Here is a 24,284-nt window from a genome sequence, read left to right as displayed (position 1 = left end):
ACAAATGGAGGAGATAGATTAAGGTCTCATGGGATTTATGGGAGATAAAAACAAGAAGTTTAGGGAGAAAATATTCACACAGTAGAACATTTTGTACAGTTAAAGAATACTATGAGTCTTCTTAAGATTTAAAAGCCCCATGTGTTCCAAGTATGAGAAATAACATCACTTAAATAATGCCAAAGGTACAGAGAAAAATCCAAAAATGTTCCAAAAGAAAAAGCATACTAGAAAGGAAGGAAAGTCAAATTGCTTCTATTTTCTCATTGGCAACAATGACCGCTAAGGAGATAGTAGAGCAATATTTTCAGTGTTCTGAAGTAAAATAATTTTGACCTATAATTTTCTGTCCAACCAAGTTAGCATTTGCATGAGAGAACAAATAGATATTTTTGAACATGTGATGTCTACAAAACTATGCTTATAAACCCCTGACTGGAATAATTTTTATTTTATTTTTTGAGACAGAGTCTCGCTCTGTCACCCAGGCTGTAGTGCAGCGGCATGATCTCAGCCCACTGCAACTTCCACCTCCCAGGTTCGAGTGATTCTCCTGCCTCAGCCTCCTGAGTAGCTGGAATTACAGGCACACATCACCATGCTTGGTTTATTTTTGTATTTTTAGTAGAGAAGGGGTTTCTCCATGTTGCTCAGGCTGATCTTGAACTCCCAACCTCAGATCCGCCTGACTCGGCCTCCCAAAGTCTTGACATTACAGGCATGAGCCACCACACCCATCCTAGAACTATGTAATCTTGTTAACTATAGTCATCTTACAGTGCTCACACTTGTAATCCCAGCACTTTTGGAGACCAAAGCAGGTGGATCACCTGAGGTCAGGAATTTGAGACCAACCTGGCCAACATAGTGAAACCCTGTCTCTACTAAAAATACAAAAAAAAAAAAAAAAAATTGCCAGGCATGATGGCAAGCATCTGTAATCCCAGCTACTCAGGAGGCTGAGGCAGGAGAATTGCTTGAACCCAGGAGGCAGAGGCTGCAGTGAGCCGCCAAGATTGCGCCACTGCACTCCAGCCTGGGTGACAGAGCAAGACTCTGTCTCCAAAAAAAAAAAAAAAAAAAAAACTTACTCCTCCTGACTGTAATTTTGTATCCTTTAACAAATCTTTCCCTATTTCCTTCTTTTCCTCACCTTTCCCAGCTTCTAGTATCTTCTAGTCTACTTTTTAGCTTACACATGTAAAATATACATGACAAAACTGGGAGCCCGAGGTGGGCCGATCACTTGAGATCAGGAGTTCAAGACCAGCCTGGCCAACCTGGAGAAACCCAATCTCAACCAAAAAATACAAAAATTAGATGTGCGTGGTGGTGTGCGCCTATAGTCGCAGCTAATCGGGAGGCTGAAGTGGGAGAACCGCTTGAATCTGGGAGGTGGAGTCTGCAGTGAGTCGAGATTGCACCACTGCACTCCAGCCTAGGTGACAGAGTGAGACCCTGTCTCAAAAAAAAAAAAAGGACTTATCATTTTAACAATTTTTTTAAGCATGTAGTATAGTCGCATTAAATACATTTACAATGTTGGGCAACCATCACCACTATCCAGATCTTTCTTGTTATCCCAAGCAGAAACTCTGTACCTATTAACGGTAATTCCCCATTTCTGTCTCCCCACAGCCCTTGGTAACTTCTGTTATAATTTGTCTCTGTGAATTATTTATTCTAGGTACCTCATAATTTGAATATGTATTTGTCTTTTGTATCTTGTTTAGTGTAATGTTTTCACGGCTCATCCATGTTGTATCTTGTGTCCAAATTTTATTCCTTTTTAGGGTGAATACTTTTCCATTGTATGTATATACCACATTTTGTATCCATTCATCTGGTGACAGACATTTGGGTCATCTTCACCTCCTGACGTTTCTGAATAAAGCTGCTATGATTACTGGAGTACAAATACTCGTTTGAGTTTTTGTTTTCAGTTTTCTTTGGTATACCTAGAAGGGGAATTGCCACATTGTATACTAATTCTGTGTTTAAACTTTGAGAAACCACCAAATTGTTTTCCACAGCAGCTATACTATTTTACATTCTTACCAGCAGTCCACTGAGTTTCCAATATCTCTCTTGTAGCCCACACTTAACTTCTGGCCTTTATATTTTGGTTTTTGTTTGTTTGCTTGCTTTTTCTTTTTGAACAACTGCTCTTTCTTATATCTCATCTCATTTGGGGTTGGGAAAATTAATTAATTGATCTCAGCAGACTTTTTAAGTATCAGGGCCAGGCACAGTGGCATATGCGTGTAATCCTAGCACTTTGGGAGGCCAGGGCAGGAGGATCACTTATGCCTAGGAATTTGGGATCAGCCTGGGCAACACAAGGAGACCCTATCTCTACAAAAAGTTTAAAAATTAGCTGAGTGTGGCAGTGCGTGCTTATAGTGTCAGCTACTCAGGAGGCTGTGACAAGAGGACTGCTTGAGCCCAGTTTGAGGTTGCAGTGAGCTACAATTGTACCACTGCAATCAGCCTGAGTGACAGAGCGAGACCTTGTCTCTTAAAAAAAAAAAAAGAAAATGAAAAAAGTAAAATATCAAGTTAGTTCCTTTATTAATTGTAGTTTGGATTCTTGAGTTCTCATGATTTTTAGTTCCTTAATCTCTTGTAAACCTGGTTTATACATAAATCTAACATTCTTTAAAGACTTGTTTAAAAAATATACAATTTAGCTTGTCATTAAAAATATGTGTATAATAACCTGCTATTGTATTAAATGACTGACACATGCATGTCTTTTTTTTTTTTTTTTTTTTTTTTTTGAGACGGAGTCTTGCTCTGTCGCCCAGGCTGGAGTGCAGTGGCCGGATCTCAGCTCACTGCAAGCTCCACCTTCCGGGTTTACGCCATATTCTTGCCTCATCCTCCCGAGTAGCTAGGACTACAGGCGCCCGCCACCTCGCCCGGCTAGTTTTTTGTATTTTTTAGTAGAGACAGGGTTTCACCGTGTTAGCCAAGATGGTCTCGATCTCCTGACCTCGTGATCCACCCGTCTCGGCCTCCCAAAGTGCTGGGATTACAGGCTTGAGCCACCGTACCCGACCAACACATGCATTTCATATGCATGTGTGTATATATACTGCATATATCTGTGTATATACTGGACAGATGCTCCTTGACATATGATGGGTTTTTTGGACATAACCCAATTGTAAGTGGAGGGACATACTGAATACATACCACTTTCATGCTGTTGAAAAGTCTAAAAATTGTAAATTGAACCATTGTAAGTTGGGGATCATCTGTATATATGATATATATTGCATTTGTTTTCTTTTTTAAGGTGCAAGAATTGTTTATCCGTGATTATGGAGAGATTTTTAATGTCCAGTTACCGGGTAAAGAAGAACGGACAAAATTTTTTGAAGATTTAATTCTAAAACAAGCTGCTAAGCCTCCTATATCAAAAAAGAAAGCAGGTTAGTTTCTATATCAAAGTTAATATTTAATAATTTTGAGAAAATGGGAATGAAATAGTTAATGGCATTGACATATGTCTGATAACACAAGCTCAAAACCTCAGTCATGAGGTTGATGCATCTGCTGCTTAAAACTCTCTATACTTCCCATTAAAATAGACTGAAGTTCTTAAGGTACACAAGGTATTTCATAGTATAGCCCCAGTCTTTCTTTTTTTTTTTTTTTGAGATGGAGTCTTGCTCTGTTGCCCAGGCTGGAGTGCAGTGGCGCCATCTCGGCTCACTGCAAGCTCCGCCTCCTGAGTTCACTCCATTCTCCTGCCTCAGCCTCCTGAGTACCTGGGACTACAGGCGCCCACCACCATGCCTGGCTTAATTTTTGTATTTTTAGTAGAGACAGGGTTTCACCATGGTCCCGATCTCCTGACCTCGTGATCCACCCGCCTCAGCCTCCCAAAGTACTGGGATTACAGGTGTGAGCCACCACACCCGGCCCCCCCAATCTATCTTTCTAAGCTCATTTTGAGCACTTGTGTTCTGCTCAGCCCTCCACCGCCACATTTTTTCTTATAAAACACTATCTTTAAACCATATGTAACATAATTTTACCTTTTCACTATTTTATTAATTCTTGCTCTCTTGTTAGTAAAGCTTCTATCTCTATCCCTCATCTCTGTCTAAAGAACTACTTATTCTTTTATTTTTATTTTTTGAGACAGGGTCTGTGTCACCCACTGGAGTGAAGTGGCATGATCGAGGCTCACTGCAGCCTCAACCTCCTGGGCTCAAGCATTCTCCCACCTCAGCCTCCCAAGTAGCTAGGACTACAGGCTCATGCCACCATACCTGGCTAAATACTTGTCCTTTTAGTATACCTCATTTATTCTTTATTATGAAGCCTTTCCTAACTTATATGGGCAAAATGAATTACTTCTGCCTTTATGACCTGTCATACTTTTAAAATACTACTAACATGGCATTACGATTATATAATTATGCCTCTTACTCCCTTAGTAGTTTGTCAGCTCATTGTGGCAGGACTCTAATAATCCTTTTTTTAATCCTGAGTACTCATTGGATATCTATTTAAACAAAATAACCTTTTGTTATATTTGAAACATATTATACATTTTCATTAGTTCAAAACTAGTAAAGAAGGCTTTTTTATAGTTAGAATATTTTTGTCCTGGAAATAATGCAATTTCAAAGTTTAATAACCTCTTAAATTATCTGGGTGTTTATTTGTTTGTTTGTTTGTTTTTGAGACGGAGTCCCTCTCTGTCACCCAGGCTGGAGTGTAGTGGCACGATCTTGGCTCACTGCAAGCTCTGCCCCCCGGGTTCATGCCATTCTCCGGCCTCAACCTCCTGAGTAGCTGGGACTACAGGCACATGCCGTGATGCCCAGCTAATTTTTTGTATTTTTAATAGAGACGGGGTTTCACCATGTCAGCCAGGATGGTCTCGATCTCCTGACCTCGTGATCCTCCCACCTCGGGCTCCCAAAGTGATGGGATTACAGGTGTGAGCCACTGTGCCTGGCCGCCTCTTAAATTATCTTAAAATGGAACAGAGGTAATGACTTGTAGGAATTAGCATTCCAAATTATAAGTTGCTAATGATTTCTAGAGGGGATGTAGGGTTAGAGATTATGGTAGTACTTTTATATTCCAAATCTTTGGATTCCTTGCATATGTAAGGAAGATAATCCCTCCAGTCCTGACTCTGTTTTCACTAAATCACTTGTTAACCCTCAGTGTTATGGAGGAGCAGTAACTAAACTCTTCCATTCATGTGAAGTTTTGCAGGCTTTGGAGGTACTCCCAGTAGCACCACCACCTGAGCCAAGATCACTGACAGCAGAAGAAGTGAAACGACTAGAAGAACAAGAAGAAGATACATTTAGAGAACTGAGGATTTTCTTAAGAAATGTTACGCATAGGCTTGCTATTGACAAACGATTCCGAGTGTTTACTAAGCCTGTTGACCCTGATGAGGTATTTATTTAATCTTTGGATCAAGTGTATTCTAGGCTATAATGCTTCACAATCAAAGGATATTTGAAGAGTTTATGTGGTTCTGCCTACACTCTGAACTAGTTTTATCTATTTGGAAACATGTACCGGATTAGCGTCCTAAGCACATGGAGACTTTAAGAGCAGGGTAACACATTTTCCTTTCCTGCAGACAATTAACTTTGTCTCCCCAACCTAAACATTCCAGAAGTAATTGAGAATGTCTTATTTTGTTTGTTATTTTTTTGAGACACAGTTTTGCTCCTGTTGCCCAGGCCAGAGTGCAATGGCGCGATATCGGCTCATTGCAGCCTCCACCTACCAGGTTCAAGCAATTCTCCTGCCTCAGCCTCCCAAGTAGCTGGGACTACAGGCATGTGCCACCACGCCCAGCTAATTTTTGTATTTTTAGTAGAGACAGGGTTTCTCCATGTTGGCGAGGCTGGTCTCAAACTCCTAACCTCAGGTGATCCACCTGCCTCGGCTTCTGAAAGTGCTGGGATGACAGGCATGAGCCACCATTCCCAGCCCTTTTTTTGTTGTGTGGGGTTTTTTGTTTTGTTTTGTTTTTTTGTTTTTGTTTTTGTTTTTTGGTTTTTCGTTTTGTTTTGTTTTGTTTTTGTAGTAAGGGTTGGGGCCTCACTCTGTTGCCCAGGCTGGAGTGCAGTGACACAATCATCTTTCACTGCAACCTTGTCGAGATAGGGTCTTGCTATGTTGCCCAGCCTAGTCTCAAACTCTTGGCCTCAAGCAATCTTCCTGTCTCAGCCTCCCAAAGTGCTGGGGATAACAGGCATGATATTATTATGACCTGCACAGTTGGAAGAGACCTGGAGAGCCAGGTCTTAAGTTGCCCTGAAGGATGGGTGGCAATTGGATGAGGAAAGAATATAGGCTGTTACTGGAGAATACAGCTGCCCAAGGATAGGAAACAAATACAAAACAATAACAGCCTTAGATCAAGTCAAAGGTTTTATGTTAAATATATTATCATAACCTCTTACGTATTTATTCTCTATCTCCTGTATTGCCTAGCAGAGAAACTTGAGTCACATGTTATGTTTAGAGTTAATTTTGTGATTTGATCATTTGCTTGAATTTTAGGTTCCTGATTATGTCACTGTAATAAAGCAACCAATGGACCTTTCATCTGTAATCAGTAAAATTGATCTACACAAGTATCTGACTGTGAAAGACTATTTGAGAGATATTGATCTAATCTGTAGTAATGCCTTAGAATACAATCCAGATAGAGATCCTGGAGGTGAGCATTAGTGAATTTTTTTTCAGGGGGTGGAGTTGGGGGGCAGTTAATACTTAGGGTTGATTTTTATGTCAGGTGCTATATTATAAACATAATCAAAATACTATTTAATCCTTACAACAACCTTATCCCCATTTTACAAATGATAAAAATGAAGTGTAGAAAGGTGAAAAACATTGCTCAAGGTCACACTTCCAGGAAGGGGCAGAGTGAGAATTTGAATGCAGGTTTCTTTCATTCCCAAATCCCTGTTTATTAACAATTACATGATAGATCCTCTAACGAGACACAAAATGGCTTGTATATTTTGTATATCAGTGCTTTTCCTCAAAGTGGAAAAGTAGGCACTCTGTAATGAAATGGTTTTTAAAATATTCTATTAGTTAAGACCATTATACTTTTCATTACAAAAGCAATATAATATAGGACTTACTAATAGTAATATTTTTAAAAATCCAGTCCTCCATTTCCTTTCTCCAAAGGCAGACACTGTTTGAGGATATCTTTCCAGAACTTTTTCTATGCATATACCCCTTCTGCTCTCACCTATCCCCTCTATTAATATAAAATTTAATGGGTGCAATGTATGTTATTTGGGTGGTGGATACCCCCAAAGCCCTGACTTCATGTGTAGTCTGTGCCTGTAACAGAATTACACTTGCACCCCATAAATTTTTACAAATTTTTAAAAAGAAAATGTATAAAGGATTTTTAATGATGTGTTTGTTCTGCAGCTTGTCCATTTCCAAGAAATGTTCTTTCTTGGGTGCTTATTTAATTTTTTGATCGCTTCCTGTTCTTACGGATGCAGAGTTCTTTAACTCTCACCAGTGGATAAAAAAATACATTTTAAAAATAGTTGTTTTCTGTATTAATTTCCCCTCCAGTACATTGGCTTTCTGTTTTTAAATTGGTGGTTCTTGTTAGATAGATTGATTAGTATAGGAAACTACTGAAAATGTTTTCAACAATTGAAAAGCTTACTATTCTTTCCCTCCCAGTCCTCTAGCTCACCTTCCCTAGGCATATCCCTGTAGTTCAGAGTTCTGGAGTTAACCAGTGGGAAACAGACCAACAAGATGAGAACACTCCATTGTATGTAGGAAGAAGGAACGAGGTACCCTGGAGGCAGAGGGCTTTCACTGTTGCATTGCAGTCATGCTGCTGCTGCTGCTCCCTTTCTGTCTATTGTGGCAGTCTAAAATTACTTCAGGCTAGTGGTGTCAAATGTTAGTGGACATCACAGTCTCCTAAAGGACTTCATAAAATACAGATCACTGGACCCCATCTGTAGGGTTTCTGATTCTGTAGGTGTGGACCCTGAGAATTTGCATTTCCAATGAGTTTCCCTGTGACACTGATGCTGCTGGGTTCAGGAATCACTACTTAGACCTTGCCCTGACTTTCTTCAGGCCCAAATGCCATTTTAGAAAGCCCACTTCAACATTCTGCGTGTAATATACTGTATAACCTGGGAGTGAATTTTGCAGACTCTTGTCCTTTGAGGAGTATTGATGTGGCTCAAGCAATCCTGCATTCACTTATTCCGTCTTCTGCCTCAGATCATATTCCAGTTTGTAGTATTCATACTCTGAGCTTAGGATTTTCCCAGTGTTTCCTGTGGAGGGTTGTTTTTTCATTGTCTTTGTCTAGTTTCTTTGTCAATACAATAACAACCTCTATACACCTCTTGCAAAATTCTTTCACATTCCTTGTTCACTGATGACACTGATAGCCTTCTCTTTTAATTTTTGTTATTGTTTGATTTCTTGCTATTGATTTTTTTTTTTCCCCCGATATTTCAAAGGGATCTAAACAGGACAGAGAGTAAAATTGTTTGGGTTTAGTCTGCCGTATTGAATCAGATGTCCAGAACATTAGATTAGCACCAGAAACAGAATAGGACAAAAAGGAATTGTAAGAGCTACTACTATCTTAGACCAATATGCTGAGTTTATTTTTGTTATATTATTGAAAGGGGGAAATTAAAAATTATTTTTATTCACTTCATAGATCGTCTTATTAGGCATAGAGCCTGTGCTTTAAGAGATACTGCCTATGCCATAATTAAAGAAGAACTTGATGAAGACTTTGAGCAGCTCTGTGAAGAAATTCAGGAATCTAGAAAGAAAAGAGGTAGGAAAGTGATTTGGTTGATTTGTACCAACCTAATATTATGAATGAATTTCAGAATATATGAATTTCAGAAGCATCTGAAAAGGATGCTTCAGATGTATTTTGTACTTTTAGTTAATCCTTCATGTAATTTTGAAATCTGGAAATCCTTTTGACATCCCACATATCTGTTTATAAGGTTGTAGCTCCTCCAAATATGCCCCGTCTTACTACCATGTGATGCCAAAGCAAAATTCCACTCTTGCTGGTGACAAAAGATCAGACCCAGAGCAGAATGAAAAGCTAAAGACACCAAGTACTCCCATGGCTTGCAGCACTCCTGGTAAGTACTCAAGTAGTTTTTGTTTATGAAATTATAACTTTATTCTTTACTAATGCCATTCACTTTCTCCTTTATTTTCCTTTATTTGTGTTAAAGCAATGAATTACATTGATTTTCTTACTATTAAGACAACTTTGCATTCTTGAAATAAATCCAAGTTTATAATGTACCACTTGCAACCCAAAAGCCACCATCTAATTGTGGACTGACTGGATTTGAAACTGATGTCTGTAAATTCTGGTCTATTTCCTACTCCCCCGTTATTCTTAAGAGGTAACTCCAGAGATTACCAATTCAAAGCCTGTAGAGTTTTCTGAGGCCTGCCCTCCTTGGCAGACTTTTAATTCCAATTTTTGTTCTTTAAGCCCCATTGTCAGATTCTGCTCAGCTTCTTAGCCTCTGTTATTCATTTGTTTTCCCAGATTTTGGCATTGTAATTCCTCACTACTTTTTTTTTTTTTTTTTTTTTTTGAGACAGAGTCTCGCTCTGTCACTCAGGCTGGAGTGCGGTGGCGCAATCTCGGCTCACTGTAACCGCTGCGTCCCAGGTTCATGCCATTCTCCTGCATCAGCCTCCCAAGTAGCTGCGACTATAGGTGCCTGCCACTAAGCCTGGCTAATTTTTTTTTTTTTAGATGGGTTTTCACCGTGTTAGCCAGGATGGTCTCGATCTCCTGATCTCATGATCTGCCTGCCTCAGCCTCCCAAAGTGCTTGGATTACAGGCGTGAGCCACCGCGTCCGGCCATTCCTCACTACCTTGTTAGATCTCTGTGTGCGTGTTAAGGTTAGGGTTAGCGGTGTTTGCTGGGGTTAGAACCTTCTATTGCAAGTTTGTCCATCCTCGGGTAATTGATTTGAGATAGAGAAAGAGTAAACCCTTCTTTTGAAGAAATGGGAGGAGGCAGCTAGGAAAGGAAAGAGGAGAGAAGAAAATTAGCAAGAGGCCTTCAGTACCAGAATGCTGACAGTCAAATCAACTTTAAGCAAGGATATATATGTGTGGAAATTAATGACATGGAAATTGGCTCCCTTAAAACAATCGTTTGATAGATTACCCAATAGGATTACATATTTTGTATCCACCAAAAAACATGTACAAGAATATTCAAAGAAGCAATATTCATAATATTAGATTGGTACAAAAGTGGTTGCAGTTTTGCCATTAAAAGTCATGGTTCAACACTGGGAGTAGCTCAAATGCCCATTACCAGTAGAATGGAAAGATATGAATTATTATACAATGAGAATCCTTAAACGTCAACTACATACAACAGCATAGATGAACCTCCCAATGTTGAGTGAATCCTAGATATATTCACATGTGACATAAATTTTAAAATATATATTTAAAATTTTTATGTATGAAGTCAAAAATGGGCAAAACTAATCCATGCTGTTATAAATCAGGATATTGTTTACCTTTTAGGATATTATGACTAGAATTAGAATAAGGGTGATTTGGAATGTTAGTATATATTCTGTTTCTCAATCTGGGTGCCGATTATGTGAGTTTCTTCTGTTTGTGGATGGATATTCATTTGATGTTTATGTTCTGAGTACAATTGACCCTTGAATAATAACGAGTTTGAGGTGCACAGGTCCACATATGTGTGGATTTTTTTCAATAAATATCTTGGAAATTTTTTTGGACTTTGCAACAGTTTGAAAAAACTTGCAGATTGAATTGCATAGCCTAGAAATAGTGAAAAAATTAGGTATGTCACAGATGCATACAATATGTATAGACAGTAGTCTATTTTATCACTTACCACTATAAAATATACACAAGTCTATTTTAAAAAGTTAAGATTTATCAAAACTTAACACACAAACACAGATCGTACATAGCACCATTTGCGGTCAAGAGAAATGTAAACAAATATAAAGATTCAGTATTAAATGACAACTAGGTCGGGGGCAGTGGCTCACGCCTGTAATCCCAGCACTTTGGGAGGCCAAGGCAGGCAGATCACGAGGTCAGGAGATCAAGACCATCCTGGCTAACACAGTGAAACCCCATCTCTACTACAAATCCAAAAAATTAGCCAGGCATGGTGGCGGGCGCCTGTAGTCCCAGCTACTTGGGAGGCTGAGGCAGGAGAATGGCGTGAACCCGGGAGGTGGAGCTTGCAGTGAGCCGAGATCGCGCCACTGCACTCCTGCCTGAGCAACAGAGCGAGACTCCATCTCAAAAAAACAAGAAATAAATAAATCACAACTGCATAAAATTAACTGTAGTACATAACTGTACTACCATAATTTCGGAGCCACCTCCTGTTGCTGTTGTGGTGAGCTCAAGTTTCGTGAATATCTGCTTAAAATGATGTGTGATGCAGTGAGCAATTGACCTCTCCAGTAAATTGCTTATTGCAGTAGAAAGTGATTTGCAGGCCGGGCGCGGTGGCTCAAGCCTGTAATCCCAGCACTTTGGGAGGCCGAGACGGGCGGATCACGAGGTCAGGAGATCGAGACCATCCTGGCTAACACGGTGAAACCCCGTCTCTACTAAAAAAATACAAAAAAACTAGCCGGGCGAGGTGGCGGGCGCCTGTAGTCCCAGCTACTCGGGAGGCTGAGGCAGGAGAATGGCGTGAACCCGGGAGGCGGAGCTTGCAGTGAGCTGAGATCCGGCCACTGCACTCCAGCCTGGGCGACAGAGCAAGACTCCGTCTCAAAAAAAAAAAAAAAAAAAAAAAAAAAAAAAAAAAAAAAAAAAAAAAAAAAAAAAAAAGAAAGTGATTTGCAGTTCTCAAGTATTTTTTATTTTTTATTGTGTTTAGCATAGTACAAAAAACCTTGAATAACACCACAGGACACATAGGAGGTGCCACTAGTAATGCTGGAAGTGCTCCCAAGAAGCAGAGAAAGTCATAACCTTCTAAGATAAAGTTGAATTGCTTGATACGTGCCATAGATTGAGGTCTGCAGCTGTAGTATCCTGCCCTTTCAAGACAAATGAATCCAGTGTAAGGACCATTGAAAACAATAATAATAATAAAGAGCCAGGCGTGGTGGCTCACGCCTGTAAACCCAGCACTTTGGGAGGCTGAGGCGGGTGGATCACTTGAGGTCAAGAATTTGAGACAAGCCTGGTCAACATGGTGAAACCCCGTCTCTACTACAAATTTAAAAAATTAGCCAGGTGTGGTAGAGAGTGCCTGTAATCCCAGCCACTGGGGAGGCTAAGGCATAAGAATCACTTGAACCCAGGAGGTGGAGTTTGCAGTGAGCCAGATTGCATCACTGCACTGCAGCCTGGCTAACGAAGCGAGACCCTTGTCTCAAAAGAAAGAAAAGAATACTGGGCGCAGTGGCTCACACGTGTAATCCCAGCACTTTGGGAGGTCAAGGTGGGCAGATCGCCTGAGGTCAGGAGCTCAAGACCAGCCTGACCAACTTGGTGAAACCCCGTCTCTACTAAAAATACAACAACTAGCTGGGCATGGTCGTGCACACCTGTTGTAATCCCAGCTCCTCCTGGAATCTCAGCTCCTCAGGGGACTAAGGCAAGAGAATTGCTTGAACCCGGCGGGGGCAGAGGTTGCAGTGAGCTGAGATCATGCCACTGCCTTCCAGCCTGGGCAATAGAGCAAGACTGTCTCAAAAAATAAAGAAAGAAAAGAAGGAAATTTGTGAAGCTGTTGTTGCAGCTACACTAGCAGATGCAAAAACTTTGTACTTTTTGTGAAATACCTTTTGTCTGATATTGAAAATGCAGCTTTTATCCGGATGCAAGATTGCTATAAGAAAGGCATACTAATACATTTCTAGAAAAATGTATTCTAGTACAATTCTAGATTCTAATACAATTCTAGAAAAAATGAAGTCATTATATGACAAAGCAGAAGGAATTTAATGCCAGCAAAAGATAGTTTGATAATTTTAGAAAGGTTTGGCTTTAAAAATATCAAGATAGGGCCAGGCGCGGTGGCTCACGCCTGTAATCCCAGCAGTTTGGGAGGCCAAGGTGGGCGGATCACGAGGTCAGGTGATCGAGACTATCCTGGCTAACACGGTGAAACCCCATCACTACTAAAAATACAAAAAATTAGCCAGGCATGGTGGTGGGCACCTATAGTACAGCTACTTGGGAGGCTGAGGCAGAAGAAGGGCGTGAACCCCAGAGCTGGAGCTTGCAGTGAGCCGAGATTGCACCACAGCACTCCAGCCTGGGGGACAGAGTGAGACTCCATCTCAAAAAAAAAAAAAAAAAAAAAGAGAAATCAAGATAACAAGAGAAGCAGCTTCTGACAACCAAGAGGCAGCAGACAAGCTCCCAGACACCATTAAGAAAATCACTGGACAGAGGCCAGGCACTGTGGCTTGTGTCTGCAATCCCAGCACTTTGGGAGGCCAAGGTGGTAGGATTGCTTGAGGCCAGGAGTTTAAGACCAGCCTGGGCAACAGAGCAAGACCCCATCTCTATAAAACCAAACAAAACACTAGCCAGGCATGGTGGCACACATTTGTAGCCCTACCTTCTTGGGAGACTGAGGCAGGATGATTGCTTAAGCCCAGGAGTTCAAGGCTGCAGTGAACTATTGATTATGCCACAGCACTCCAGCCTGGGTGACAGAGCAAGACCCTGTCTCAAAAGAAGAAAGAAAGAAATAAAAGAAAAAAACCACTGGGGAGAAAGGTAATCTTTAATTGTCCTTTGTCATTTCTACTACCTAAAAGTTTTACCACTTCTTTCCAGGACTTCTGCTGTGTGGTTATATTGCCTGCTGTGTGGTTATATTGCATCTAGTCTAGACAGAATATTTAACCTCTCTGTACCTTAGTTTCTTCATCTGTAAACTGACGATGATAATGGTAGCAAACTTCATTGGGTTAAAGTGAAATTTTTGTTTTTGTTTTTGAGACGGAGTCTCGCTCTGTTGCCCAGGCTGGAGTGCAGTGACATGATCTCGACTCGCTGCAAGCTCTGCTTCCCGGGTTCACACCATTCTCCTGCGAGTAGCTGGGACTGCAGGCGTCCGCTACCATGCCCAGCAAATTTTTTTGTATTTTTAGTAGCGATGGGGTTTCACCGTGTTAGCCAGGATGGTCTCGATCTCCTGACCTCGTGAGCCGCCCGCCTCAGCCTCCCAAAGTGCTGGGATTACAGGCATGAGCTGCCATGCCTGGCCGGGTTAAAGTGAAATTTTAATGAGTAAGCATACATAAGGGACTTAGAAGAATTCCTAGTATATGCTTGATGCAGTGGGATACGCCTGTAGTTGTAGCTACTCAGGTGGCTGAGGTAGGAGGATCACTTGAACCCAGGAGTTTGGGGTTGTAGTGCGCCATGACTGTGCTTGTGTATAGCCATTGCACTCCAGTCTAGGCAATGTAGTAAGATAGTTTCTAGTATATGATAAATGCTCACTCAATAAGTGTAGCCTATTTCAAGTTTGGCCCTTCTTCCAGTCCATTTCTCATACTGCTGCCAAAGTAATGTTTGCAAAATATTCATCAGACAGATCATGTCAGTACCCTCCTTAAAATTATTCAAGATTAAAAGTATTCAAGATAAAATAATTTTTACCATTTTATGATCTGGGCCTTACCCACTTCCTCCACCTTCTCACAGTATGCTCTATTCTTGTTTCTGTATTTTAACCATACAAAACTACTGTGGTTTCTCACTATCCTTTCATATATCAGGGTTTTTCACTCTTCAAATTTTAGAAAATGGTTGAATGTTCTTTCATCATTTTTCTTTAAATTTCTTGAAGCTCAGTTGAAGAGGAAAATTCGCAAAAAGTCAAAATGGTACTTAGGCACCATAAAAAAGCGAAGGAAGATTTCACAGGCAAAGGATGATAGCCAGAATGCCATGGATCACAAAATTGAGAGTGACACAGAGGAAACTCAAGACACAAGTGTAGATCATAATGAGACCGGAAACACAGGAGAGTCTTCAGTGGAAGAAAACGAAAAGCAGCAAAATGCCTCTGAAAGCAAACTGGAATTGAGAAATAATTCAAATACTTGTAATATCGAGAATGAGCTTGAAGACTCTAGGAAGACTACAGCATGTACAGAATTAAGGAGAGAGAAGACTGCTTGCAATGGAGATGCTTCTAGCTCTCAGATAATACATATTTCTGATGAAAATGAAGGAAAAGGTACGTCTTTTTCAATTAAAATAATTTACTAATTTTAAAAGATATTTCAAAGTTTCTAAACAACAAATTGCATCCTAGTTTATTGCTTTTTGCTTGCCTTTCAGAGCGCAGATGTTAGTTAATTAGAAAACAATAGCAGTATGTTTACTATTGAGCTAGTAAGGATAGTTACAAGCTGTGGCATCAAACAGACCTAGATTTGAGCCTCCAATTCACTACTTAGTAGCTTGTGACCTTTGGCAAGATACTTAACTTGTTAGTCTGTTTGCTCATCTGCAAAACTGGGGCAGATAGACAGTTGCTTGGTAATGAGATATTTTGAAGATTAAATGTAACAAACTAAAGCATATGATACCCTTTCATTTTTAAGCAAAATAAGAGTCTGCTATGATTCTTGCTGAGTGGCATGAACAACTCTTACCCACCCTGATCATTTTTCTGTCCCTTATTGTAGGTTAAGTTCAAGATTTTTTATATTTATTCCACGGACCCTGCTCCGCAAATTTTCTATTTAGAATTGTCCTCATTTGAATCTTCTGGAACCCTTGACAGTAGGTTTGTTTGGATTTTAGAAAAGCCAAACATTATTTAATCATACAAAGCAAAATTGTGGATAATGGGGCCAGAAATTTATTTTGGTCAAAAATAAGCATTGACTAAGTTAATGGATTTTTTTTTTTTTCCAGTGGCTGATACACTGAATGCAAGCCTTTTGCAAGGGCTTCTTTGACATGAGTTCTAAGTGTATTTGAGTAATTAGCAATAGTAGTCTAGGCTATACTTTCTAGTGTGAATATTTTAAATGTTAATCTTCTGGCTGTATAATATGTTTTGGTTTGAATCAGATTTGTTTTATTTTTCTTGTATCGTTTTCTTTTTAACAAGAATACTATTTAGCGGTACAGGTACTTGCTTAGATATCAAGAAATCTGGGTTCTTATCCTAGCTTTCACAACAATTAGATGTATATCCTTAGAAAAGTCTTTTCACAGCCGGGCATGGTAGCTCACACCTGTAATCCCAGCCCTTTGGGAGGCTGAGGTGGGTGGATCACGAGGTCAGGAGTTCGAGACTAGCCTGGCCAATGTGGTGAAACCCCGTCTCTACTAAAAATACAAAAATTAGCTGGGCGTGGTAGTACACGCCTGTAGTTCCAGCTGCACCGGAGGCTGAGGCAGGAGAATTGCTTGAACCCAGGAGGCGGAGGCAGAGGTTGCAGTGAGCCGAGATCATGCCACTGCACTCCAACCTGGGTGACAAAAAGACTGCATCTCAAAAACAAAAAAAAAGAAAGAAAAGTCTCTTCCCCTCTTCTGGCCTTCTTTTTCTCATTTATCGTTGAGTGTATTGTTCTAAGTCATAGATCAGCAGACTTCTTATTTAAAGAACCAAATACCAGATAGTTAAATACTTTAGCCTACACAGGGGCCCATACAATCTTGGTCTCTGTGACAACTACTCAACCCTGCTGGGAAAACTATATTGACAGTAGATAAAATTGATGTGGCTGGGTTTGTTTGTTTGTTTTGAGACAGAGTCTTCCTCTGTCATCCAGGCTGGATTTCAGTGGCATGATCTCTGTTCACTGCAACTTCTGCCTCTTGGGCTCAAACAATCCTCCAACTTCAGCCGCCCAAGCAGCTGGGACTATAGGCATGTACCACCATGCGCAGCTAATTTTTTTAATTTTTTTTAAAGAGACGGGGTTTTTCCATGTTGCCCAGGCTGGTCTTGAACTCCTGGACTCAAGGGATTCACCTGCCTCAGCCTCCCAAAGTGCTGGAATTACAGGCAGGCTGTGTTCTAATAAAACTTAATTTACAGTGATAGGCCAGATTTTGACCATGGATGGCATTTTACAACCCCTGTTCTAGATTATTGAGGTCCCTTCTAGCTTTTCAGTTCTGTGTGTCTTGTGCCCAAGTAGAAGACATTCTAACCTGTTGAGAATCCCCTTGAAATACTCACTATGAAACATATGTCTCAAACTGTCCTTAATTTTTGAGTGTATGAGTGGCGGTATCTCAATCTTACAACAGAATGAGTTAATAAGCCAGAATTGCTGTTTATGTCCTTAGTAAACATGCCCTGTTTAATCTGCCTATTACTATTATTTTAGGCATCATATCTATGGACCAAATAATAATTATTTGATTTTTCATTCTAGAAATGTGTGTTCTGCGAATGACTCGAGCTAGACGTTCCCAGGTAGAACAGCAGCAGCTCATCAGTGTTGAAAAGGCTTTGGCAATTCTTTCTCAACCGACACCCTCACTTGTTGTGGATCATGAGCGATTAAAAGTATGTAAATTGAAATCATAATGCTTTTACTCTGCAGATTAGTAATCCCCAAACACTGGCTTGTGACTAGTAGCATTCTGGCTACATGGGATTTACATGAAAAAGTAAAACATTTTTTCCTCCAAACTTCCCTTTACTGTTCTTCTCCTTCCCCTGTTCCAAATTAAGAATAGGTCAGGCACAGTGGCTCACACCTGTAACCCCAGCATTTTGGGAGGCCAAGGTGGGCAGATCACCTGAGGTCAGGAGTTCGAGACCAGCCTGGCCAACAGTGCGAAACCCTGTTTTTACTAAAAATAAAAAATTAGGCTGGGTGCAGTGACTCATGCCTGCAATCCCAGCACTTTGGGAGGCTGAGGCGGGCAGATCACAAGGTCAGGAGATTGAGACTATCCTGGCTAACACAGTGAAACCCCATCTCTACTAAAAGTACAAAAACAAAATTAGCTGGGCATGGTGGCAGGCGCCTGTAGTCCCAGCTACTCAGGAGGCTGAGGCAGGAGAATGGCGTGAACCCAGGAGGTGGAGCTTGCAGTGAGCTGAGATCGCACCACTGCACTCCAGCCTGGGTGACAGAGTGAGACTCTGTCTCAAAATGAGCAAATAAATAATAGATAAAATAAAATTAAAAATTAGTTGAGTGTGGTGGTGGGCACCTGTATTCCCAGCTACTGGGGAGGCTGAGGCAGGAGAATCACTTGAAACCGGAAGCAGAGGTTGCAGTGAGCCAAGATCGTGCCACTGCACTCCAGCCTGGGTGACAAGAGCAAAACTCTATCTAAAAAAGAAAAGAATTATTACTATTATTTTTAAATATAAAATAGATTTTTATTTCTTAAAAAAAAAAAAATAGACAAAGTCTCACTATGTTGCCCAGTTTGGTCTTGAACTCCTGAGCTCAAGTAATCCTCCCACCTCAGCCTCCCAAAGTGCTAGGATTATAGGCATGAGCCACCATGCCTGGCCCAAAATTAAGAATTATATCCAAGGATCCGTGGTAGGAATCAAAGGGAAAATAAAATAGCTAAGTGATTCTTATAGCTGCCATGTTACCTGTTGCTCATTCTTTTCCCCTGCCTATTCCCCTAAATTCAATTTTCAACCTAAGCACTGTAATAAAATGACCTCCTAATAGCTAATAATACTTGCCTTTGTTAAACTGAACTCTTCTTGCCGTATATAGATAACTCTTCTTCCTTAACTATTGTGTCCTTAAATCATCCTTGCCTTCAACTACTTTTGTAAGCGTCTCAGGGTTTTTCTGATCATTTGCTCTGTTACTCTTTACTTTTGGAATAGCCATCACCTCTGTGATGGTGATCCTACATCTGGATCTCCACACCCTGACACACCTAAACAACAGTCTTATCTCCTCAACCAACAACTTGGATGTGTTACAGTTGCCTTAACATATTTGAAATAAGATTGATTTCTTGCCCTTTTCCTTCAAAAGTAAAAACATTCTGCATCTCAATTCCAATTTACGTGTTTTATTTTGGCCACATTTCAAGTCTGAGAACATTATACATTTATCAAAGATACATTATTTGTAATACAGATAAGAGTTTTGGCATTTTAGAGGGAAATCTGCCCTGTTTAAGTACAAAGTGAACCTGTTAGTACTAATGAACTTAGGAAAGCCTTTCTCTTGAATGTAGCAGAGCTAATAAGAACTCAATGTCTACACTTCTTAGAGAAGGAAGCAGCAATATTCCTGGAGTAGTTTCTCTAAAAAAACTGCAGTCTTTCTGAAAAACTCTATTAAAAAGTATGTGTGGAACTGAAAGTCCATATAAATCTCATGACAATAAAATGGTATTCCTAGTGCTGAAACAGGAACTTGTGTGTAAGTTCACTATGTTATGTTGTTTGGGGTTAAGAGTAGCAATTATTATTCTACTTAATTGTTATAAATTTTACAGCTTTGTTCTGCTCAGTATACATGTATGTCATTCAGAGTCAATTCATTACTGAGACTATTTCAATTTTTACTTTTTCTGATAATATAACCCATCAAAATAGACTATGTAATAGTACAGTATATCCATTAGGCATGCAATAAATAATGGCCTTTTATCAGAAGATATACTTGGTATAGAATAATTTGCATAAAATATGTAGTTGGAGGTGACTATTTCATGTATTAAATTGCAGTTTTTAACATGCTGATCTAAATTATTGGTCCCATACATTGTTTTTATGACCATTACCTGTAGCCATTTTAGTTAGTTGTTACTTAACTATAATGGTGTGTTTTTGTTAATTATGAGGTAATGGCAGCATATTCTGGTAGGACCAGACTTGAAGAATTACAGAAATCCAGTAAGTCCACCATTTTAGTCATGAGAAAAAAACACTTAGCAGATGGAAAATCCTTTTTATATAAGAACCCTGAAGTGGTGAGGTAGTTCACCATTTATGTAGTATCTTTTTTAGTTTCACATAATAAAATTAGTTAAAATGTACTTATACTATCATAAAATCTCCTGCAAAAAAGCTTTGCTTTTCTCCTGTTAATCTAAATTGAGGTTAGTTTTTAATTTGTAGATGCTTATGGCTAGACTTAGAATTGGCAATCCCCTCAGCTCTAGTTTTTAGAATAGGAGTTACTCAAGGTCAAGGCCAGGATTATAGATAGACTTAAGTACATTTAAATGTCAGAGCCACTGCCAGAGGCTGCCCTGTGTCATCAGATGACTTGGTCTGCCCTCTGTCAGGCTTTTAATAATTCCCCAAACCTTCTAAATTAAATATCTTGTCTGAGGAAGTTTCTCTCTCACACATATTGACACTCATATTTTCTTTTAGAATCTTTTGAAGACTGTTGTTAAAAAAAGTCGAAACTACAACATATTTCAGTTGGAAAATTTGTATGCAGTAATCAGCCAATGTATTTATCAGCATCGCAAGGACTATGATAAAACATCACTTATTCAGGTAAACTCTTGAGTGGAAACTTTTTACAAATGCTCTTATGGTCACATTAATATATCACTTATGTAGGATTGTTGAGGCTTTATTTAATCTGCGTAAGAAACTGATTGTAAGAACTTAAAGATCATCTTTCTGTTTCCAAAATTGATGTCCCATTCCATAAAGATCATTTTTAATATGTGGATTATGAATTATTTCTAAATGCAAGTGAGTTTAGTATTTTTCCAATCTAGGACTTAGTTTGTGTATTTGTTTATTTATTTGGAGATAGGGTCTCTGTCTCCCAGGCTGGAGTGCAGTGGTGTGATCTCAACTCACTGCAACCTCCACCTCCCGGGTTCACGCGATCCTCCTGCCTCAGCCTCCTAAGTAGCTGGGACCACAGGTGCCTGCCATCATGCCCAGCTAATTTTTGTGTTTTTTGTAGAGATGAGGTTTTGCTGTGTAGCCCACTCTGATCTTGAGCTCCTGAGCTCAAGCCATCCACCCGCCTCAGCCTCCCAAAGTACTGGAATTACAAACATCAGCCACTACACCCAGCCAATAGTTTGTGTCTTTAATAAATAGTGGAACATAAATTATGAATACCCTTTTTGTGTGTGTGTATTAATGAAAAATAATAGCTTCTTTTAAGACTTGTCAGCCAGGCACAGTGGCTCATGCCTGTAATCCCAGCACTTTGGGAAGCCAAGGCGAGTGGATTGCTTGAGCCCAAGAGTTCAAGACTAGCCTGGCCAACATGGTGAAACCCCGTCTACTAAAACAACAAAAATTAGCCAGATGTGGTGGCGTGCACCTATAGTCCTAGCTACTTGGGTGGCTGAGGCATGAGAATCACTTGAACCTGGGAGGCAGAGGTTGCAGTGAGCCAAGATCAAGCCACTGCACTCCAACCTGGACAACAGAGTAAGACTCTGTCTTTTAAAAAAAAGACTTATGTACTTAATCTTCCTTTATGGTAGGTATTAGAGTGTTAATTATAGCATTATTTATTTTTGAGACAGGATCTTTCTCTGTCACCCAGGCTGGAGTGCAGTGGCAAGAACATAGCTCACTATAACCTGGAACTCCTGAGCTCAGGCAATCCTGCCTCAGCTTTCCAAGTAGCTGAGATTATAGGCAAGCGCTACCACACTGGGCTAATTTTTAAATTTCTTATAAAGATAGAGATTTTGCTATGTTGCCTAGGATGGTCCCAAATTCCTAGCTTCAAGCAGTCCTCCCGCCTCAGCCTCCCAAAGTGCTGGCATTAACAGGCAGGAGCCACCATGCCTGGCCTTATTATTTTTAATAACAGATCATTTCACCAGATAGAGTGCTAAATTAAAAAAGAAAAAAAAAAAAAGAGGCCGGGCGCGGTGGCTCAAGCCTGTAATCCCAGCACTTTGGGAGGCCGAGACGGGCGGATCACGAGGTCAGGAGATCGAGACCATCCTGGCTAACACGGTGAAACCCCGTCTCTACTAAAAAATACAAAAAATTAGCCGGGCGCGGTGGTGGGCGCCTGTAGTCCCAGCTACTCGGGAGGCTGAGGCAGGAGAATGGCGTAAACCCGGGAGGCGGAGCTTGCAGTGAGCTGAGATCCGGCCACTGCACTCCAGCCTGGGCGACAGAGCAAGACTCCGTCTCAAAAAAAAAAAAAAAAGATATTACTTACCTATGCATATTATTGGTAACTACAGAATATAAAAATGATACCCATTAGTATATATATAGTATTTAGTATACCTACTAAAGTATACTATGTAGTATAATATATATAATGTTAATACCTACAAAGTGTAAAATACTAAACTCTTTAACTACATCAGTACCTTGATTAATACTATTTGAATTTAACATAAGATGAATGCACCCCAGACTCATTTCAAAGTTATTTAAATAATGAAGTCCTATAGGTAAAATCAGTTTATGTGGCAGTCTTAAATATTGAACTGAATGTTTATTTTCACTATCAAATATATACATGAATATTAATATTCTTAAGGTTGTTTACTGAAAAAAAACAGTAATGAAATGTTTCTTTAGCTTATTCCATATTGAAACTTACTGTTTGCTCTTCCTCCCCTTTATCTAGAAAATGGAGCAAGAGGTAGAAAACTTCAGTTGTTCCAGATGATGATGTCATGGTATTGAGTATTCTTTATATTCAGTTCCTATTTAAGTCATTTTTGTCATGTCCGCCTAATTGATGTAGTATGAAACCCTGCATCTTTAAGGAAAAGATTAAAATAGTAAAATAAAAGTATTTAAACTTTCCTATTTATGTACATATTAAGATAAATGTCATGTATAAGATAACTGATAAATATTGGAACTTGGCTAGAACAAGATCCTGTAGTAATAGTAATAATAGTTGAAGTTTGGCCAACTCTTAATAAAGTTATTTTGTTAACTAATGTTTTATGGCACTTAAGAGTAATTAGCAGCGTTAAATTTTGTTGGTATTAAGCACTTTTAATTTTATCCTTCCTAAAAATAGTTTATTGTATCAGACAAGAAACTTACTTAACCATTGTGTCCTTCCCATCTTTTTTGTCATCTTTGTTTTCTTTAATGCCCTCCTGCCATCTGCCTTGAGATTCCCTTGTCTTCACTTAAAAGCCAGAGTGCAAGTCATGATTTGCGGGAGGGCTCTTGAACAACTTCTGGCTGCACCATAATTCTGTACTTGAGTATCACAGTTATTGTTTTTGAGACAAACATTTTTATAATTCTAATTTGGGTTAATAAAGATTTTAAATATTTCTTGGTTTACTTTTGTAATTATATACACAACAAATGTATTAATAACTACCTTGTTAAACACCTTTTAATAGCACAAAGTTTTTATATTTGCAAGCTGTTGATATCTTTCTAAAATTGTGTTTAGGTTATATTCTATTGATACTTTTTATATGCAATTTTATAAATATAAATATTATAATTTTATATTAATGATACCAAAAATACATTTCTTAAGGTTAAACGCATGCACTTCCATGCATACTTGCTTTTGGGGAGAGTGGGGAGAAGACATTCTAATAATTAGTTTGTAAAATAGCTTCTGTTGGAAACCTTTTGAGAGGAATAAGGAATGGTCATCTAAAATGAGAGACTCTGGATTTTAATGCAGTTCAAAGTTGAGCTGTATTTTTGTTGTTGATTTATCTGGATATTGTTTTTAAAGCCTTCTAAAACCCAGTAAATTCGATACCTTAATTAGTAGATACTGTCTTATGTAATGCATAAAGCAGTGCCAGTCACTGAGGACGTTTAAATATGTCTATATTTCTGGAGATACACATTCTCATTTTTGTTGGTTTATTATAAATTATTCTTCTAGATGCATCTTTTATAACTAGGATTTCATTTTGTGTGTATAGCTTATGTAATAAATTCTAAAGGTAAAAACTGTCTCTAAAATTTGTTTCTATTTCTTAAGTATTTTAAAACATACCAAAGATAATTCAGAGCACAAGAAGTGTAAAGTCTGTTCTTTCATGTATTGCTGTGCAAATTTAAAGTGCTGTTGACATTGGAATGTTTATATGGTACATGTATTTTAGGTACAAAGACTAAAGTGCTTCCTGAAATGTCTTCTACAGATTTTAGAAGTGTTATGGCTACATTCCTATCTAGAGTTTGAAAACCATGCTGAAATTGCCGTGTTGAATGTTATCTCTCATTTGTTGCTCAAAAGTGCAGTTTAGGCAAGAAAAACAAAAGGAACTCAGAATAGAAAGGGAAAAGTGAAACTCTCTTTATTTACAAATGACATG

The 24,284-nt window shown here is 39.3% G+C and overlaps 1 protein-coding gene across 2 annotated transcripts in view; it reads left to right on the top strand.

Moving 5' to 3' along the window:
• The window catches only part of ATAD2 (ATPase family AAA domain containing 2), a 97,917-nt gene extending 73,989 nt beyond the window's left edge, over positions 1-23,928 (top strand). Inside the window, exons 20-28 of one of the 2 annotated variants that reach the window (XM_005564026.5) lie at positions 3,302-3,437; positions 5,237-5,433; positions 6,556-6,715; positions 8,729-8,851; positions 9,030-9,173; positions 14,896-15,288; positions 17,456-17,589; positions 20,398-20,526; positions 22,601-23,928. In XM_005564026.5, the coding sequence (XP_005564083.3) occupies positions 3,302-3,437; positions 5,237-5,433; positions 6,556-6,715; positions 8,729-8,851; positions 9,030-9,173; positions 14,896-15,288; positions 17,456-17,589; positions 20,398-20,526; positions 22,601-22,642 (1,458 nt within the window). In that variant the 3' untranslated portion in view covers positions 22,643-23,928. The remainder of the gene's footprint in view (positions 1-3,301; positions 3,438-5,236; positions 5,434-6,555; positions 6,716-8,728; positions 8,852-9,029; positions 9,174-14,895; positions 15,289-17,455; positions 17,590-20,397; positions 20,527-22,600) is intronic. The other variant, XM_073999403.1, reaches the window with a different exon arrangement.
• The last annotated feature ends 356 nt before the right edge of the window (positions 23,929-24,284 follow it).

The sequence above is a fragment of the Macaca fascicularis genome, chromosome 8 (assembly GCF_037993035.2).
Source record: "Macaca fascicularis isolate 582-1 chromosome 8, T2T-MFA8v1.1".
In the NCBI taxonomy this organism is placed as follows: domain Eukaryota; kingdom Metazoa; phylum Chordata; class Mammalia; order Primates; family Cercopithecidae; genus Macaca; species Macaca fascicularis.
The sequence above is the reverse complement of the archived record's forward strand: the minus strand, read 5'-3'. Positions and strand labels throughout refer to the sequence as shown.